Here is a 20,816-nt window from a genome sequence, read left to right on the forward strand (position 1 = left end):
AAGAGGAAGAGGAGGAGGAGGAAGGGAAGGAGGAAGAGGACGAAACAAAAGAGGAGGAGGAGGAAGAAGAAGGGAAGGAGGAAGAGGAAGAAGTGGAAGAGGAGGAGGGGGAAGGGAAGGAGGAAGAGGAAGGGGAAGAAGAAAAAGAGGAGGAGGAGGAAGGGAAGGAGGGAGAGGAAGAAGCCAAAGATGAGGAAGAAGAAGTGAAGGAAAAAGAAGAAGAAGCCAAAGAGGAGGAGGAAGGGAAGGAAGAAGAGGAAGAAACAAAAGAGGAGGAGGAAGAAGGGAAGGAGGAGAAGGAAGAAGAAGAAGAAGTGAAGGAGGAAGAAGAAGTGAAGGAGGAAGAAGAAGAAGTGAAGGAGGAAGAAGAAGAAGAAGCCAAAGAGGAGGAGGAAGAGAAAGAAGGAAAAGAAGAGGAAGAGGAAAAAGAGGAGGAAGAAGAAACAAAAGAAGAGGAGGCGGAAGGGAAAGAGGAAGAGGAAGAAGGCACAAAGGAGGATGAGGAAGCAAAGGAAGATGAGGATGAAGCTAAACAAGAAGAGCAAGAAGTGGAAGAGGAAGAAAACCCAAAAGAGGAGGAGGAAGAAGAGGTAAAAGAGGAAGAAGAGGGAGAAAAAGAGGAAGAAGAAACAAAGGAAGAGGAGGAGGAAGTGAATGAGGAAGAGGAAGAACAAGAAGAAGAAACTCAAAATGAAGAGCAGGAAGCTGAAGAGAAGTCCAAAGGTGAAGATGAAGCTGAAAATGAAGCTGAAGAAACAGAGGAGCCAGAGGATGATGAAGCAGAGACATCTGAATGCAGAGGGGATGCCAAGGGCTCTGGAACTGACAATAATCCTGGAGAAGATGATGCAGAAGGAAATGAAGAAGCTGAGCAGGATGAAGCTGAGGCAGTAGAAGATGCAAAACCAGAGTCAGAAGGTGAGGCTGAGGAGGAAAACAGTGAGAAACATGATGAGAATGAGGAGGAACCTGCCAATGATGACCCTGACAAGGCACATGAAAAACACGAAGGCAAAATCAACAGCAAGGTTTCTCAGAAAGTCTCAAGGGCCAAAGGCAAGAAAAATAGCAAAAAGCTGGAGAGTCTGAAAACATCCACCGCCTTTTCTTATTATTCTTCTGTAGGAAACTTCTCGCAGCAGTCCCAGAAGGGGTCTGAAGATAAAGATGATGGAGAAGACGAAGAGGAAGGCAAAGATGACCACAACCCTGGGAGTGACCCCCCCAATGGAGAGATTCGAAGTGATGAGAGCTCCAAACCCTCACAGATGTATCCTGAGAGCGAGGAAGAGGAAGAAGATGAGGACAAAGATTCTTCAGGCACTGACGCTGCGGGAGATGAGGACGCGGCAGACGCTGAAGGTGCAGATCCAAAGGAGGCTGAAAATACTGATGGAGTTCAGGCTTCTAAAAAGAAAGAAAACTCTGATAATATTGACCAGGAAGACTTGGACTTCTAGAACTGCTTATTAAAAACTGTTTTTTTCTTTCTTTCTTATTTTTTTTTTTTTAAAGTATATTTTCATTACATATTCCAGTATCTCCAGTGAGTTGAGTCATCATAACTGGCTTTTCTTCTGAGTTAAATGTGGTAAACTTGATCTTGAATTCTATAAAGTTGCAATTGCCTGCCCTCATTTCTGGAGGGCTGGTAAACTCGTTAATATTTTGTGGTTTCAATAGATAAAGTGGTTTGGGGAAAGGGAAGGCGGTTTTGTTTGTGACACCTTCTTGTTCCCACTCTTTAAGCCATGCTGTTTGCTGCTTGAATGATCTGTGGCTCTGCTGGGCATCATCTCTGAGTGACTTCGGGATGCCTTTTGTCCGTTGCATAGCATTTTTCCTGGGAAGATTTGCCAAGCCACGGAAACACGACAGAATTGGGATTTGTTGCCAAAGTCTGGTCAGAGTTCACAGAGATGTACATTCATTTTCCTCCCTCCCCTACCTTAGCCTGCCCTGCCTTCTCCATATCCAGAAAAAGGATCTGAGATTTAAAAAAAACATTCCCCATTTTCCCTATTTCACTTTCAGCAGAGGTTGAGCTCATTCCCCACTTCATTGGAAAACCTCAACACCAAGAAAGGTCATTCCAGTAGATCTTCCAGCCCCCCCTTCTGTTTGTACTGTGCTCCTCACTGTAGTGGTAGATAAAAAAATTGAGTTAATTCACCCATCAGGCATCTGAGAAGTGGTTGAATGTGATATTGAACAACTTAGAAATAGAGTCAATCCCTTGGGATATCCTTTACTATGCCAATGATGGCATCTAAGCACTTTACAACCATCTGGGATCCCTCAGACAACTTTGCACGAGGCCCTGTTTCAAAGCTGATGGGATTTGCAGTTGTTCAGTGCCTCGCCCTTGCAGACAACCAGCAAAATTGAAACTAATTTTCCCTTTAACACAGAAAAAGTTTGGCCATTTGTGCTGCAGCAAACAGCTGGAAGAGGCTTAAGCATTTATTGCAGAGGTTGGACTTTACAAACCACAATAGAGCTGCAAACTTCAGTTAGAAATGTTTTCTTTATCAGATTGTATCTTTTTTTTTTCTTCCCCTGGGGCAACATATGCATCTCTGAATAAATGCCCAACTAATGCCAGGAGAAGTCTGACCATACCTCATCTGCATTCATGTGGAAACCTCTAGGGAAACAGTCCATTTTATCAATAATTTGCAGGGAGAAGAAAACAGAGAGGGTGAAAACAAAATGCCTTAAACTGTATGGTGAAAAAGTATGTGTGTAGTGTCATGTTGGGTTTGTGAAGATGTTTGCAGACATGTTGAAATAATCAATGTTCAAAATCAAATCATTAATACTGTTTTCATTCTTCAGACTCAATTTCTTAAACTCGTATCCAGCCAGTCCCACAGATCAGATTTCATTTCACTCACATTAAGAACTGGGTTCAGCTGCAGAGGTTCACACTTAATTTTAGGTGTCTGAGAAATAGGACTCTTTGTGGAGTAGTCAGTGGAGAGCTGGAACTCAGCTGAGCTGTTCTCACAAAGGCTGAAACGCTGGAAAGAGTCCAAGCCCATCCACAAGACAGAGAGGTTGGATCTGGGCCTTCCTTAGAAGAAGGGCAGCCCTATCTGTGAGCCTCATGGAATCTTTGAACTGTTTGGGTTGGAAGGAACCTTTGGGATCATCCTGTTCCAACCTCCTGCCATGGACAGGGACACCTTCCACTATACCAGGTTGATCCAAGCCCTGTCCAACCTGGCCTTGGACACTTCCAGGGATGCAGCAGCAGAGGTTTCTCTGGGCAACCTGTGCCAAGGCCTCACCACTTTCACAGCCAGGAATTCCTTCCCAATATGCCATCTAACCCTGCCCTCTTCCATCTTAAAGTCATTCCCCTTGTCCCGTCCCTCCAAACTCTTGTCCAAAGTCCCTCTCCAGCTCTCCTGGAGCCCCTTTAAGCACTGGAAGGGGCTCTAAGGTCTCCCTGGAGCCTTCTCATGGGGAGGTCTTGGGTCTCTAAGGACATCTCAGACAGAACTGCACCTCTACCTCTTTCTAGATGTAACTCAGTGGAACCATGACTGTCCCCAAGTTTGATACCTTGTCTCATCTTACTCTCAGTTCCATGTTTTTTCTGTGGACATTTCCATATCTAAAATGTGCTTTCAGACATCTCAGAGTCTGTGTAGTTTAAACATGAGCATTTAGTGCCAGTTGAGATGGCCTAGAGAATCCAGTGTCACATCCCAGTGTTGGTCTAAAGGGGTGCAGATCTCCTGTAGGTTCAGAGCCATCAGAAACTCCTTGTAAATGCCAGGGATGCTTCAGGACATCTTCAACTGGGGTCGTCATGGATGTAAAATAAATTGAATCCACCCCTAAAATTGTGTAAACGAATCCTACCTCAAGAATCTGAAGTACCAGCTTAAAACTGAATGTTGAAACTTCTTTGGCTTGAAAGTACATTTGTTGTGGTTTAACCCCAGCTGACAACCCAGCCCCAAACAGCCACTCCCTCACTCCCTCCATGGTGGGATCCAAGAGACAATGGGAAAAGGGAGAGAACTCACTTTTTGGGCTGAGATAAGGAATTAATTCACACAAAACAAGGAATTAATTCACTGCTTCCCATGGAAAGGCAGGTGCTCCGTGAGAGTAGGTCCCCAATACACAGAAGGGTGACTTGGGAAGACCAATGTCTTCATTCCAAATGTCATCATTCCAAATGTCACTCCCCTTCCCCTTCTTACCCCCGTTTTATATGCTGAGCATGGGCTGGAAAGTCCTTGTGGTCAGTTGGGATCAGCTGTCCTGGCTGTGTGACATCCCAACTCCTTGTGCACCCCCAGCCTCCAGAAAAGGCCTTGAGTTTGTGCAAGCCCTGTTCAGCCATAACAAAAGCATCCCTGTGTTATCAACAGTGCTTCCAGCACGAATCCAAGACACAGTCCCATTCCAATCACTGTGAAGAAAATTCTCTCTACCTCAGCCAAAACCAGCACAAAAGGAAAATGAAAACTTGATCCCCTCACAGAAATACTTAAAGCTTTTCTGGTAGCGTTGCACTAACAGGTGAATTCCCACATCTGGAGTATCTGATGAACCTCACATCTTCCCCACAAGCCAGTCCTATCCCTTCTGCATCATCAAATATCACCTTGAAGTGCTATTTGAAGGTTAAAGCAGGAATTGTGCATGAGCTCAGTGCTGGGCTTTGCACATAAATTAATATCTCTTGTATGAGCCAAATTTCATTGCAAATGATTTCAAGCACCCACTGTTCACACAAGACTTGATATCCTCCTGAATCCTCTTTTCCTAGACTTATGCTGATGGTTAAAGACAGCAGAGTATCAGTGATCCCTCTGGGATTTACTGTCCAGGTCAGGAAGGAACAGCAATCCTGCAGGGTGATTTTCCCCTTCTGCAGTAATGCCCTATGATATCAGTATTCATAGTTTGTACAAAACCTTTCCAAGGGTTCCACATACCAATTCTAAAATACTTTTTAAGGTGTCCAGCACAAGAAATGTCAAAAATACAGTTACATCCATGGATCTATCATTAAGGCACCAAGGAGAAAGTTATGCTGGACTGGATTCATACCACTGAGTCAAGGCTTGTGTGTCAGGTGGTGTGTGCTGGGTTCTCTAGGCAATGTGGAAAGACAGGATCTCCCAGCAGTTATTCAGAGTGTGATACAGGACTGTCATCTGGAGGGGTGAAGCCCATGGGCTGTAACATCTTAACTCAAGTACTTGGACCAAATGTTTGAACTCAAGCTGGGACTACCCCTGGAGCTTGTAAAGTGGGCAGGTACCAGAGGGTGACCTAGTTAAAAACCCGGTCTGGGGACACTGGGTGAAGGCTATGGCATTCCTGATGCCAGGGAAAAGGTGTTTGCTGCTGGAAGAAGTGTGTTATTTGGTGCTTGTCCATCATAGAATCATGGAATTATATGGGCAAGAAAAGACCTCTAAGGTCATAGAATCATAGAATGGTTTGGGTTGGAAGGAACCTCAAAGATCACCTAGTCCCGACCCCCTGCCATGGGCAGGGACACCTTCCACTAGCCCAGGTTGCTCCAAGCCCTGTCCAACCTGGCCTTGGACACTTCCAGGGATGGAGCAGCCTCAGCTTTTCTGGGCAACCTGTGCCAGGGCCTCACCTCCCACACAGGGAAGAGTTTCTCCCCAATATCCAGCCTAAATCTCCCATTTCCTTTTGTACCCATAAAGACCATCAAGTCCAATTGTTACTCCAGCACTGCCAAGCCCCCCAGTAAACCATGTCCCTGAGTTCTACATCATGTGTAGAACCATTTTGGTTTCCTAAGGAGCAAAGTGAAATATCTGCTTTCTGACACATCAGTTCTTGCAGGATTCAGACAAGAACAGCTCCTGGTTCTGATCCTGGCATGAGACACTCACTGGAAGTGCTACACATTGACTTAACTTTAAACATTCCTGGTGAAATATCTCCCTCTGATCCCACCATCTGGACTCCCATCATAACCAGTGGAGAGAGAGACGCAAAGAGTGGGATTCATCTGCTACAGGCAGCTATGTCAGGAGGAGAGGAACTACACCGTCAGGAGGAGAGGAACTACACCATCAGTAGGAACATTTTTCCCTGCTGAGTGAACTAAATTGCTCAGATGGAGATCACAGAATCACAGAGTCATTTAGGTTGGAGAAGACCTCCAAGCCCATTAAGTCCAATCTATGACTGATTCCCACCTTGTCACTCAGCCCAGAGCACTGAGTGCCACTTCCAGTCATTCTTTAAACACCTTCAGGGATGGAGACTCCACCACCTCCCTGGGCAGCCCATTCCAAAATGTCTCATGTGGGAAAAGCTGTTCCCAGTGTAGCTGCTCAAAAGCATCTCATGTTGATGACTTGGAAGCTGTCAGGCAACAGTTCAAGCCAGTCATCCCATGGAAGTTTTAAAAGCGTTTGTTGGCTCCAAAGTTACAAGAGGAATGGCTTTAAACTGAACGAGAGTAGATTTAGGTTGAATATTAGGAAGACATTTTTCCCTGTGAGGGTGGTGAGACCCTGGCACAGGTTGCCCAGAGAAGCTGTGGCTGCCCTATCCCTGGAAGTGTCCAAGGCCAGGCTGGACAAGGCTTGGAGCAACCTGGGGTAGTGGAAGATTTCCCTGCCCGTGGCAGGATGAGATGAGCTTTGAGATCCCTTCCAACCCAAACCATTCTGTGATCCTGTGATCACCCTTCTCTTCTAAAAGCTGCTGCTGGAACTTAATGGGGTAGTGAAAGGGTTTCAGGATTTCTCCTCCAGCTGTTGACTTTGATAGTTTTAAAGTTGCATGTACACAGTCAGTGTCACACCCTATTCGTGTCGACTCAGTCAGCTCCTTACTCAGAGCATCAGTAAAGAGAAAATCGAAAAGAACACAGAAATACAACTGTGAAACCATGAAAACTGAAATCACAGGAGTCCCTGCCCAGAAGACCTGTCCCACTCATATCTGTGTTTGTCACCATCCGTGTTTGGGCAGTGACTCATAAAATCACAGAATGCGCTGAGTTGGAAGGGACCCACAAGGATCATCGAGTCCAACCCTCAGCCCTGCACAGGACCATCCCCAAGAGTCATACCCTGTGCCCCAGAGGATCATCCAAATGTTCCTTGAGCTCTGGCATCCTTGATGCTGTGCCCACTGCCCTGGGGAGCCTGTTCCAGTGCCACAGGTGTGCCCATCCCAATTGGGGCAGTGTGGGCTCTGCACCAGCACAGCCTGCTCACCAAATCCCCGCTCAGAGGGGCTGGGGAGCAGTCACAGCATGAATCCAGAGACAGATGTTGCTCAAGTAGGTGTTTCCTTCCTCCATCAGTCTCTCCCAGAGCATCCCTGAAGGAAGCACTCAGCTGAAAAGGATCCCTCGCAGTCACATCTCTCTCTTCCCAAGTTTGCATTTCCCCTTGGCTGGGATGACTCACGTGCCTGTTGGGTCTTGCAGCTTCCCTCTCCCAGCACGGGAACACGTGTTCCCAGCAGCTCCAGGGCTGTCACGTTTGTACTGGCTAGGAAGATAACGCCTGTCACCACCTGGAGGGGATTACAGCTGCTGTCTGTCAGTGGAGCTGAGGAGGAGGAGAGGCAACATGAGACTTGCACAGCCATACAGTGTGTTTTCCTGTGCACCTCTGCTTGCCTTTTGGGTGGTTGTTTTTGGTTGTGGGTTTTTTTACCAGCCACACAAATTGCTTCTTGATGTTCCTTGGTTTTGTTTGCTTGTTTGTTTTTTGATAGGAAATATTTGGTGAAAGAGATGATGTGGAGCACAGGGAAAACTCAAGTGCAAACCACAGCAATAAAGGAAATGTGCTTTCTAAAGCTGAGGTCTTTACAGATGTGTGTGAGCAGACACTCCTCTCACTAATGGAGAGCAATAATCCCCCTTTCCTTGCTGACATAGTGTCATATTTAGCTCCGACCACTTGAAATCCCAGCTGCCTGGCAGGAAAGGGTGGTTTGTGGTTATTTCCGAATCTCAGGCTCCTCCAGTAGGTTTTCTTCCAGAGGGCAGGGAAGGTTTCCAAGCTGGCTGTGTGTGTGCCCTGCAAGCTCCCTCTTTTCTTTAATTGGAAGGTGGAGAACTTGCACTGCAGGGATTGGTGTCTCCTTGGCAAGTGGCAGGAATCAGTGCTCCTCCTAATCCTATGGGATGGAAACACTCAAATCCACACACACATCAAGCTCCAGGCATTTGGGAGTTGCAGTGTTTCACTCCAGAAGTGCAATACTTTCTTCCTGCAGCAAGACAGACCTTGGGGATAAGTCCACCAGTCCTGTGGCTCCTCCAGAGAGGCACAACCTGATGGATGCATGAAGAGTGGTTGGGACATGGGATAAGGAATACACAACAATGGTTTAAACTGATGCAGTGGGTGGTTTAAACTGATGCACATGACCAGGCATTACATCCTTGGCAGGAGTGAGTCCCTGCAATTTGCTCTCCTCCAGATTGGATACCTGGAGCACCTGGAAGAAAAACTGGGGAAAAGTGTGTTAAGTCTGAAACAAACAAGCTGTTTGAGGCTGTGGGATCTCTCTCCATCTCTTCTGCTGGAGCTGCCCTGCTTTTGGTGAAAAATCTTCCCAGGCACGGAGCTGCAGAGAAGGGGGCTCAGATTCTGGGCTTTTGAATAGTGAATTATTGAGAGTTTATATTCCAGAACAGTGCCAGGCACCAAGACATCATCTGAGCTGTGTCCATCCAACATAGCCTTTCTAGGAAGCGACTCAACTGGGGATTCCCTGATTATTTCAATCATTATTTCAGTGTGGACACCAATGTTTATACAGACTCTCTGTACGCCAGGGAAAAAGAGGGATTATTTAGGGAGGAATTCCTGATATCCCAAACCTTGTGTCTGAGACAGAAGAAGTTGTGTTTTCTGTGATCCTTCAGAGCATATTAAGGTGGAGATGTTTATTTTCTCATGCCCCTAAGCCACAGACCCCACCACCGTGTCAGGCTCAAGGGGCAATCTCCATGACCCCGCAGCCGCTTCTAATTTTAACTCCCTGCCCTCTGATCCCAGCACCAGGGTTTGTGCAGCTCCAACAGGAAACATCCCTGCTGACCTTTCTAATTTCAGGAGCTTGATGCTTGCAATCCACAGGAAAACCCCTACCCAAGAGCAACCTGCACAGTTGGCAATGAATTGCATTTTGCCTTTACTGCAGCTCAGAGGACCCAGCCCTGCTCAGGGAAAGGATATGTTTATTCTAAGCCCTGTGGTGTGAAAGTGGGGTTGGACTGTGAGGGTTGAAAGGGCAGGTTGTGGCAGGTTTGTGGGGTTTTTTTCCTCAGTAAGAAGGGCTTTGCCTATTGCAGAGTCCTGGCCAACAGACACGACATGTATTAACCTTTCAGCTCTTGCATAAAGGAGGGTGCTCGGGCTCATTTTCCAGTTCTAAAAGAGCTGAGCAAGGCTCTTTCAGCCCTGTGACAGAGAGGGAGTGGGCGTAGGAGCAAGGTCAGGACAGTGCTTCCTAAGCGGATGGAAATGCTTCCCTGTGGTGCCTCATTAGTCTGTTACAGCACAGAAATCCTCCCCCTCCCTGGGAGTTCTCCACGGCCCCGGGGGAGGGGGCAGGGCTGCCTTAGGGCAATGGCTACTTTGGCTCCCACCCTGGCCCTCCTGATCCGTCGTGCCGAGGTACAGAGAAGGCTGCAGCACTCAGACCCAATAAACACCACCCTGTCCTGAAGCAGTGCCTCTCCTGTCCATCCCAGCGACCTCAACCCCTCCAGGCTAATTCCATTTTAAGTTTTGTGAATGACACAGAGAAGTCTCTGGAATAAGCAAAAATCAGTTTGTTGGACACTAAGACATTTGAAGAATAATTTGCTGGTTGCTAAACATTCAAATTTCTGCATTTCTTTTTCAAGCATCAATTTCTTCCCAAGTCAGCCACAGCAGGAGCTGCTGAGGTGTGAGGAACCAACCCCTGCTCTTGAGTGAGCAGCAGGACTCACCCTTTTTAAAGAGTCAGGAGCAGGCAAGGAATGCAGCCAGGTCTGGCTCTCACTCGACTGTCTGTCTGTCTGTCCTGCAGTCTCTCCTTCTTTGTGCCCTCTTGCATCAGACGTGATTCACCAAATATCAGGGAGGGCAGACACAGCCCAGTGCTGCAATCCCTGCAGGAATTCACAGAATCCCAGGATGGCTTGGGTTGGAAGGGACTTTAGAGCTCATCTCGTTCCAATTCTGTTAAGTAGCAGACTGGGTCTTTCTGAAAATGTGTGGTAGGAGGAACAAACCCAAAAGCTGTTTCTTAACAAGGAAATATTGAGAGGCACAAGGTAGAAAAAACAGTTCCCATGAGGAGCTGCAAAGAGTGCCCATCCCTGAGCCAGCTGCCATTCCTAGAGGGATCCTAAGCTTTCCCAAACATGAGGTGCATCTTGTCTCTGTTGTTCACCAAGGACCATGTCATAGAGCCATAGAACCACAGAATGGTTTGGGTTGGAAGGGACATTAAAGCTCATCTCATTCCACCCCCTGCCATGGGCAGGGACACCTTCCACTAGCCCAGGTTGCTCCAAGACCCATCCAACCTGGCCTTGGACACTTCCAGGGAGAGGGCAGCCCCAGCTTCTCTGGGCAAGAAGATAATGCACCAAGTTGTCTTGAGGAAGGACACCCACCCTGTTGCTGGCTCCCCATGGGCTGCACGATCCTCGCTGACCCCATGGAGCACCCAAGGTGGGCTGGGGACTGTTAAGGCTCCCCCTGTTCTTTGGGGTGACATGTGTGGTTGCTTTGGTCTGCTAAACCTCGTGAGATGATGGAGCAGACAAGAGAACAAAGATTCCACATTAAAATCTACAGTGATGTTGATAAGTGTATCCCTGTGTTTCTGGTAACACAGATTATATTTTTTGGCAGAAGCCCCAGTCTCTTCCCCAGTCTTCCACCTTGTCCCAAATCTAACCTTGAAAGTAAATACCCAACAGACCTAATATGCTGTATTTAACTTGGCTTCCCTAGAAACCTGGGAAGTAAAGATAAAATCATCAGATCATAGAATGGTTTGGGTTAGGAAGGACCTTGTAGATCTAGTTCTGCCCCCTGCCATGAGCAGGGAGGAAGGACACTAAAGAGTACCCTGAAGACAGGGTCATAATGCTTGTTCCAGGGGTAAGGAATGCTTCATTCAGACTTGGTACTACATTGCACACCTGAAAATCCCATCCCAAGAAGACAAGTCCATGGCAAGGGAGTAAAATTTTGGAAGTTATTCATGTAGTAACCCAATTTTCTGAGCCAAAGCCCTTAAAAATATGAGAAGTTCAGGGATGAGACCAAGACAGCGAGGACAGTGATCCCTGGCAAAATCAATCTACACTAGCGATGTGTCCTGGGAGGGAAGGAGAACATGAGGAGGAAAAAGCAGCCATTCTGTGAGTTTTTTATTATCTCCCATGGCTGCTGCCTACACTGAACCACAAGGATTTGGTTACATCAGATGTCTTTTGGAGCTGTCAGCCAGTGGCAGCAAGGTACCACATCTAATCTCATCAGGTTTCACCTTCCTGTGACATCCCTTGAGCAAGAAAAGAGGATTGTGCATCTCTGGCTGCACCCCAGGTCTGAATCACGTGTGGGAGTGCTGCTGCTGCTGGAGAGGAAGGACAGGAGATGGGAAAAAGCTGAGCCCCCCTTCCTTTCCCTCACTTTCCTGTTGCTCATCCCTATCTCTTCCTGTCTGGTGATCCTGGCAGACACTGACCTTTTCCCAGCAAGATGTCAGGAACCCAATGTCCCTCTTGGGCTCTAGGCTATTCCCTACCAGGGTGACAAGGAGGGGACCAAGGGGAGCTGGGACATCCCATATCCCACAGCCACTGAGCAGAAGGGAAGGAACAGGGCATCCATCCCCAAAGAGTGTTCTGGATATATGAGCAAGTACAGGCATCTTAGAGCCTCCTTTTCAAACCAGGAGTGCCTCAAACAATTCCACTCTTGGTTTTTGCATTGTTGGAGCAGCATGTGGAGAATGAAAGGGATGGGTTTGAATTAGTGTCATTAATAATCGAGAATTAGAATTCAGGTCTATACTAATTATACCTGCAGCAGACGCTAAGAGGGGAAGGCATTTTACAGTTCTCTGACCCTCAGGACTTTGAGAGACAACTCCATGACCTGGGTCTCCTAATAAAGTCTTATTGTCTCATCCAGAGAGAGAGGAAAACCCACTTGGCTCTAGCAGAGGTTGTACAAACTCATAAAAGGAACTTTGAAATAACCACACTGCCTTTCCAGCCAGAGATATTTAGAGCCTGTGCTTAAACCACAGCTCTTCCCTCAGTGCTTCCAGCTGTTTAGATGACTTTCCAGGTGCCTGTCCTTCTGCTGTTGATCATGTACAGCCACCCAATCTCTGGGTACTTCTACACTGAGAAGTACAAGCCGGTATTTCTCCAGTCATCATTCTCATTGGCCTTGATCATCATAGAATCATAGGATGGTTTGGGTTGGAAAGGAATTTAAAGATCATCTTGTTCCAATCCCCTGCCATGAGCAGGAACACCTTCCACTAAACCAGGTTGCTCCAAGCCCCATCCAACCTGGCCTTGAACACTTCCAGAGTGGGGCAGCCTCAGTTTCTCTGGGCAACCTATGCCAGGGCCTCACCACCCTCACAAACAAGAATTTCTTTCTAATATCCATTCCAATGATCTGGTCAGTGTTCTCAGAGCAGGTTCTGTCACACACGGTCAGCAAGAACAGTCACAGAAATTCTTTCTCCAGTCCCACCAGTGCCTTCCAGTCAGGGACATTAGTAGGGAACTAAACTCTTGATTGGTCTGAAGAGGTCCCACCTGGAAGCTGTTTTGTTTGACATTTCAATGGGAAGAACATGGTCTTCCAGGGCAATGTCCTTACTGCTGAACTATCCAACCACTGCCATGCACCATTGGATATTTTAATGAAACAGAAACAATATGGAGTATCTATGGATTAGTGCCCTTTCCTAAAATATGGGAAAGCTCCATATGGAGTTATTTTAACAAAGGCATCCTGGAAGTGAGGAGAAGGGGTCTAAGTGCTAAAGAGGCAAAAGGTTGCTTCCGACTGCTGCTAAAATTTTTGCAAGGAACAGGTTGGCGTCTTCTGGATACACCCACTGGATCAATCCCCAAAGCCAAGCAGGTAAGGACATGTTTGGCTGGTGAATCCCAGCAGGGTTTAGAGGTGAGTAAGCTCCTCACTGATCATCACTGTGGAGACTCAGGCAGCTCCAAACATGTCCAGAAATGTATATGCTGGGAGGGCTGGACTGATGGCAAGAAAAGAGCGTCTGGTGCATCTGGAGTTGGTGACTGCAAACTTTTCCTTTGGGAAATCAACTACTCTAAAGGTTTGCAGCATGATGAAATCCAAGAGAGGTGGTAGCACAGAGACCTTGCTAAGCTCAGGGAATCCATAACACCATTTTTTGAAGTCAGACTCAGTAATTGTCCTTCCCTGATGCAGAAGCAACTTGTTTAGCAGAACTCGGCACTGCTCTCTGCTCTCTGGTGACCAGTGATGGAACCTGAGGGAACAGCAGGAAGCTGTGCCAGGAGAGGTTTAGGTTGGATATTGGGAAAAGGTTCTTCCCCAGAGGGTGGAGGGGCACTGAACAGGCTCCGCAGGGCAGTGGTCTCAGCCCCAAGGCTGCCAGGAGCTCAAGGAGCATTTGGACAACACTCTCAGGGACGTGGTGGGATTGTTGGTGTGTCTGTGCAGGGCCAGGAGTGGGATTTTGATGGTCCTTGTAGGTCCCTGCCAGCTCAGAACATTCTGTTCATTTCTTGTGGCAATGAAACACTGAAAAGGTGGAGATAATTCCACTACAAGGGCAATTGAAGTCTCATCTGAAAAACTGAGAAATTGTCTCCCAGTTTGGGGAATGTTACATGTAAGATTGATTAGTGCTGAACTGAAGCTTCACCATGTCTTCTTGGAGACCCACAGTGTCACCCTGCTGGAATCACCCATCCTCATGTGGACAAGGCAAGGAGAGAGCAAAGCAATCCTCCTCCTCACCAACCATAAGTTTGTGTGTCACCCCAGCACTGCACAAATCCCTGCAGTCCAGCTCCTTTGACACTTGTGGCAACACTCCATCACTGCCTTCCGTACAGGAATGTGTGCAGCCCTCCCATCTCCCTTCCATTCTGGATTCTCCTCGGCCCCAAAAGCTGCAATGGGAGGTACCAGAGATGAACAGGGCTGAACTTGGTGCCATGTGTAGAAATTGCAGCTGCCTCATTATGGGTGTGATGCAAAGCAGACTGTCCTGAATATTTGTCTAAACTCCATTGACTTGATCGGTTTTCCAGCTGCAGGTACCAGAGAGCACAAGAGGCACCAGATACCTGTGTAAGGGCAACCGAGTCGCCACTCCTTGCTGTCTGTAAAAAATATTTAGACAACCAGTTCATGTGGAGACACCTGCGGGTGTCCTGACTTCAGGTGCCCACAAACTGAAGCTAAAAGTAAAGCAAGGTCAAGTGAATCCTACTCTAAGAATTAGGGAGAGAAGTCATAGGATCACAGAATGGTTTGGGTTGGAAGGGACCTTAAAGATCATCTCATTCCACCCCCTGCCATGGGCAAGGACACTTTCCACCATCCCAGGTTGCTCCAAGTCTCATCCAATCTGGCCTTGGACACTTTCAGGGATGGGACAGCCACAGCTTCTCTGGGCAGGTGCTCACACAATGACTCTGGTGCTCTCACAGTAAGCAATTTTACCTTTCCTGTGTTTCCCAGAGCACTGGCACAGAATTGTTCTAGGAATGGTTTAACAGCTGCAGTAACTCCCAGATCTGGGGGGAAAAAAAAAAAAAGTAACGATAAGTTATAAAGTTTGGCCACTGGGATGGGTTCCCTGAAGCTTTTGCCTTCTCCAGGAAGAAGGGGATTCATTTGAATATGGCACCTCATGGTGCATCTTCCAGGTGGGGGAACCCAGCTGAAGACCACCCTGTCTCTGTGTTTGCGGTCCCTTCATCCTCTGGGAGACCTGTGTGGTCGGTTTTCCCTTGATGCCCAAAAAGGTGAGATAAAACTCCACATCATCAGAAGAGAAAATAGGCAGCTGGACTGAGGCATCATTGGAAGAATCCCTGTTATTAAATAATACTGCTATGGAGATATATTAATCCTGATAACCCCAAGAGGCCCAGCAGCTTAAGAAGGCCAGAGAGGGACTTTTTACAAGGGCATGGAGTGACAGGAAAAGGGGAGTGGCTTTAAGTTGAAAGGGGTTGGGTACATGGGATATTGGGAAGAAATTCTTCCCTGTGAGGGTGGGGAGGCCCTGGCACAAGTTGCCCAGAGAAGCTGTGGCTGCCCCATCCCTGGAAGTGTCCAAGGCCAGGTTGGACGGGACTTGAAGCAACCTGGGATAGTGGAAGGTGCCACTGCCATGGGCAGGGATTGGAACAAGATGATCTTTAACATCCCTTCCCACCCAAACCATTCCATGTTTCCATGAGCTTGGAAGAACTCACCTACACTAGACATGAACAAGTAATGACAGATTGGATCCCAACCCTTCAGAAATTGTCTCACTGAGAGACAGACTGAGATGGGGAAATGGGTTAAGTGGATTAAAGAAAAAAAAAAACCCAAACAAAAAGAGAGGGTGAGAGGACAGCAAAATGTCCATGGAAGGGCTCCACCATCACAGACAGCAGTGTAAATACATCATGTGTGCCAGAAATAAATGAGAATACCAGTTCCGCTCCCTACCCTGAAAAACACTTTCTGCCACTCTTGTCTTGTCCAGGCAAGTTCTAAACCTCCTGAGGTTGGGTTTGAACGGCGTGATGTGTGTTTTCTTGCGTTATTCATACCTCAGTTGAACAGCAGAAATAAATGCAGATGGACAAAGCACAGAAATAAGGCAGCAGGAAAGATGGGAAGGAAGAGCAATGCAAAGGGAGGAAAAAATGTAACACAGCAATGCAAAAAAGGCAACTGGGAATAGCTGGGGATCAGCTGGAAGAGGAAGGCTTCAGTTTGATATATGGTGCCAGAGACATTATTAATGATTTACTGGTTTTTACCTTTAAAAACGTGGGGTGGATTATTTATTATGTCACCACAGTGCTCATATGATCTATGAAAGGGGCAATAATATGTATCTGTTCCTGGCCTCTCAGATTCACTGGGTTTTTACAGCCTTTAATTAGGATTTAATTCTGCACTCCTGACACAGGAAAAGAGTATGTGGTACCTTAAAGCAAAAGGCAAACACTCCCCCCTTTCTTAAAATAACCTATATGTCTTTCAACCACAAATGAACAGCTCTGCTGACAGTCACTGCAGCATTTTCACAGGCCGAAGGATTTCTTTTCCTTTGAAAATAATGATCCAGGGAAAGGCAGTTGGACTAGAAATAATGCTAAAGCCCTGATTTTAGTGTCCTTCCACTAAGTTACTGCTGGTAAAGCAGTGGTCATGAGCTGGTTGCTGAGTGGGGAACTCAGTGGTTAGTTGGTTCTCTGCATTTGGGGGAAATTGCCTGTGGTTTGGACACAAACTCATCATTTGAGGCTGAGAAAAGGCAGGAGGAGATGCATATCAGACTCAGCCAACATCCTCACTGGTCATGAAAGGTCAGAAGTGCAGATACCCCATTGTTATTGGTGTCCTCAGCACTTCTGAGTGTTTTCCTTGGAAATTCTTCTCCTCTCCTCTCCTCTTCTCTCCTCTCCTCTCCCCTTCGAACCCCTCCGAACCGAACCTCTCCAAACCTCTCCTCTCCGAACCTCGTCTTCCTGAAATCTGTGCTTGTCTGCAGCCAAGAGTCAGTCCCCAGATGGGTGACAGCGGCCTTTGAGATCCTGAATCCCTCTTGGCCCCTGTCTCCTGCCCTCCAACAGAAAGACTGAGCTCACATGTGCCTCCTCTCTTGGGAAAGCCAAAGGGATTGTGCTGGTCCTGACATAACCTGGAGTGAGTCAGCCCAAAATGACAAGGAAAGAGAGGAAAGCTGATGGGTGGCAAGAAATGGGGTGAGTGAACTGTCAGAGAAGAGCAACTCAGCACTGGCACACCCTAGAGAGAGCTGCTCCGGGTGAAGGTCAGTGCAGAGAAGGTGAGTTTTGAAGTGCTCCTCACAAAGCTTTGGGATGGAGTGTGGCTGGGTCACTCCAGCTCTGACTGGCACTGAGATCTGGGGTGATTTTCAAAGCTGTCTTGTTGAGGAAAAACAGATTTTCTGCCTTCCTTGGTTCTCTGCACACACTGAGAAATCCCATAACCACTGCACCAGGCTGAACTTGCCCTTTGGGCAGGAGAAGGCTCAAAATTTTCAGGTTGAATGTAGCTGTGGTGCTGAGGAAACAGAGACCTCAAAAGCTGTTTTATTATGTTACTGTTCTCCTCCATGAGCAGAGCATCTATTCCTGGTGGTTGGGTGAAGGACAATCATAACACAATCGTAATAAATATTCTGAATAGTGGGAAAATGCACTTTGAACCTGCTCTGTAGACACATCTCCTGGGTTTATTCTTCCCCTTCTCAATGCCTTGCTGTGAGCTCTTGTTGGTCAATGGCTTTAATATGTGAGTGAGAATGTGGGGGTTCATTCTATACCACAGGCAGTTGCAAGAGGCACCTTTCTGCTGGGCAGCACCCCGGGTTCTTAATTCTGTTGCTTTGGGTTGGAGTGGGCTGGGAGGTGGGTGCTGGGGAGGTCAGGAGCTGAGTTACCTGTGGATTGTTTCATGGTGATGATGGCAAGTTTCTGACAGAAGTAGAATCATAGAATCCCAGAATGGTTTGGCTTGGAAGGGACCTTAAAGCTCCTCTTGTTCCATTCCTTGCCATGGGCAAGGACACCCTCCACTATCCCAAGTTGCTCGAAGCCCCATCCAACCTGGCCTTGAACATTTCCAGGGATGAAAGACCATTGTTCTCTTGTCTGATTTTCTAGATTTACTTTTCAGGAAGTGAGTTGTTCTAATCATTCCTGCACCAGTGGGATAAGATCTGCAAATCCTCACCCTAGACTATCCCAGTTTGAGGTTATGAAGAAAGAGGAAAAGGGATTGCCCATAGCCGGTGTCCTGCACTCATCCATGATGATCTTTCAGCACAAAAGGGGAGCTGAAGACACCAAAATGTGAGGAGTAAGGCTCAGGACAGAGCTCACATGAGCTGTGGGATGAGCAGAGCCACGGGGAGACAGTGACACATAAAGGGAAAGATGAATTTTTCTACTTCAGATTATCCACATGAGATTATTAACGATGCCCACAGCAAACTTCAACCTTTGGGAAAAATCAAAAGCAACAACAAATGGAAAACAGGAATGGACACCTTTTACCAAATAGTCATGATATCTGTGTGAGGGACCTTTTTATTACAGAGCCAGAGCTTTTTCTGGCCTTTGCCATGTCTCTGCAATGTTCAGCAGTGTTTGGGAAGAGCATCTAAGAAGTGAGCAGCAGTACAGGACACTCCTCAGTAAATCCATGTGCAACCAAGAGCTCATGGTCTTGCTGAGCCATCACTGTGAATTTATGTAAAATTCCCAGTTGCCATAAAGATCTTCCAATGGTAACTCAAGATGTTTACTATTCTTTTCGTTAAACTGCAAGGAGGCACTGAGGAATCATGGATGCAATGTGACTTTCTCAAAACAACCCCAGGAAAAAACCTGTCTTCCAACTTGAGTGCCCACCATTTCCCATCCCATCTGCAAGCAGAGACTGATATCACCACAAAAACCCAGCAACAAGAAAAGTAAGAAAGGATAATTTGGAAAATCAAATGGTGCTTGAGTAAAGCAAGAGGTTTCCATATACCCTGGAGGAAAGACTTTACATCAACCTAAGCCGATGTTAAAGGAGAAATAAGACCTAACCTTAGCCTAATTTAAAGCAAACATTTGTCATTTAATCATACCTTAGTTATTAAAACTCACCACATAAACAAGTAGCAGCCTGAATTCACTTCAGTTGGACCATTTGCTCAACTTGGGAGACCCTGAGGCTCATTTTTCAGTTTCAGTCTGTGAAGCCTTGCTGGGGATGATATAATGCTCCCCATAACCTCTCTGTCCTGGAAGAAGCCACACTCAGTCAATACCCCATCAGGGTGACAGGTCCCAAATCCCATTGCAAGCTGTGATGGATTGTCTCGGGGTGAGATTTCATACGTCTCCTGCTTTCAGGGACACAAATAATTGGTGTCACTTTTGCTGGGATGGTGCCAAATGCTGACAAAACAGTTCCTAATCACAAGTGCCGGTGATTTAAGCTGGGATTTGTGTGCTGGACAACAGGAAAGTGTCCTCATGGTAGTGAGCTCAAGGGGTCTCAGCTTGCTGGGGACACAGTGGCCTCTTGGATGGTGCAAGAGCTCGATGTTGTGAGAAGCATTAGTGGCACAGCAAGAGCACTGTGTGGGCATGAAAACTCAGCCTAAGTCTCACCTTGAGTCCTAGAGAGCTCAGGAGTTCAGAAGAAAGGGCATTCAGGCCCTTATTCTGCAAATCAACTCTTACTACTCTCTTGAAAGACCTACAGGATGATGCCATGTAGGATGGGGACAAGTTCTTTGGTGCCACATTGTGCTATGTCACCACATTCACCTTCAACCCTAAAAGTCTGATTATTTCTACAGTCATTGAGAAGGACTGAAGAAGGATTAGTGACTTTCTCAATATCATAAAGGGAGTCTTGAGCCAGGGCTCCCCACAAAACTCCTCCTTCCCCTAACTCCTCACCTCTTTGTTGCAGTCATCTACCTTGCTTTTCACCAAGAGCCCTTTAAACCAATAGGCTGGGACCTCAACCCTAACTCAGCCCTCAGTGCAACCAAAACAGCAGGGATATGTAGCTATTCCCTGGAAAGATGATCCATCTGAACAGCCTCCTGGGATAAATCAAAACTCCACTAAGCCAGTGGGGTGAATGTCGCCACAAGTCTCACTGGAAGGTTTCAGGCTGTAAGAGAGATTCACCCAGTAACAACCCACATTTCCACCCTTAAGAACTTGCACTTGGTGACACATGAATAGGGGGAGGGTGTTTTTTCACGTCCCCAGGGCTTCCAAAGGCTGCTTAATTGTCCTGCTCCTCTCCCAGTTTTCCTTTGCCGCATTGTTAACGTTATCAACAATTCCCATGCACGGTACCACCACGCAGGAAAATAATCCCACACCTGGCACTGGGCTTGTATCCTGTCTGCAGGGGCCGAGGGGGGGAACAATTGGATCTGCATCCCCCGTATGGCACCGCACACGGAGAGCGGGGAAGGAAACCCGGGGCACCGCACAATTGACGGGGAAGCGTCGGCCGCGCTCCGAGGAAGAGTTGGCCGTGATCGGATTTGCTGTTCCAGCTCCGGGCTGGGATTTGGAGACACGCGGGCGTTGGACGCCCTCTGCTGATGGCAAAGATGAGTAAATCGTGTTTCTCTTTAATGCTGTGATTCCAAGCCAGACCCGATGTCATAGAATCGTAGAACTGTAGAATTATAGAATCATCGAATCACTGAATTACAGAATCATATAATCATAGAATTATAGAATCATAGAATAATTGAATTATTGAATTATAGAGTCATTGAATTATAGAATTATAGAACCATAGAATCATTGGATTACAGAATTATAGAACCATAGAATCATTGAATTATAGAATCACAGAACCACGGAATGATAGAATTATGGAATCATGGAATCACAGAATGTTTTCAGTTGGAAGGGATCTTAAAGATCATCTAGTTCATACCCTCCTCCTATGGACAACTCCGTTTTTTCAAGAGCATAAAATAATAAAAATACAGAATGG

The 20,816-nt window shown here is 46.9% G+C and overlaps 1 protein-coding gene across 1 annotated transcript in view; it reads left to right on the forward strand.

Moving 5' to 3' along the window:
• The window catches only part of RP1L1 (RP1 like 1), a 26,168-nt gene extending 24,708 nt beyond the window's left edge, over positions 1-1,460 (forward strand). The window contains exon 4 of the mRNA XM_027665088.1: positions 702-1,460. Coding sequence (XP_027520889.1) covers positions 702-1,460 — 759 coding nt within the window. The remainder of the gene's footprint in view (positions 1-701) is intronic.
• The last annotated feature ends 19,356 nt before the right edge of the window (positions 1,461-20,816 follow it).

The sequence above is a fragment of the Corapipo altera genome, unplaced genomic scaffold (assembly GCF_003945725.1).
Source record: "Corapipo altera isolate COAL_440 unplaced genomic scaffold, ASM394572v1 164, whole genome shotgun sequence".
Lineage (NCBI taxonomy): Eukaryota > Metazoa > Chordata > Aves > Passeriformes > Pipridae > Corapipo > Corapipo altera.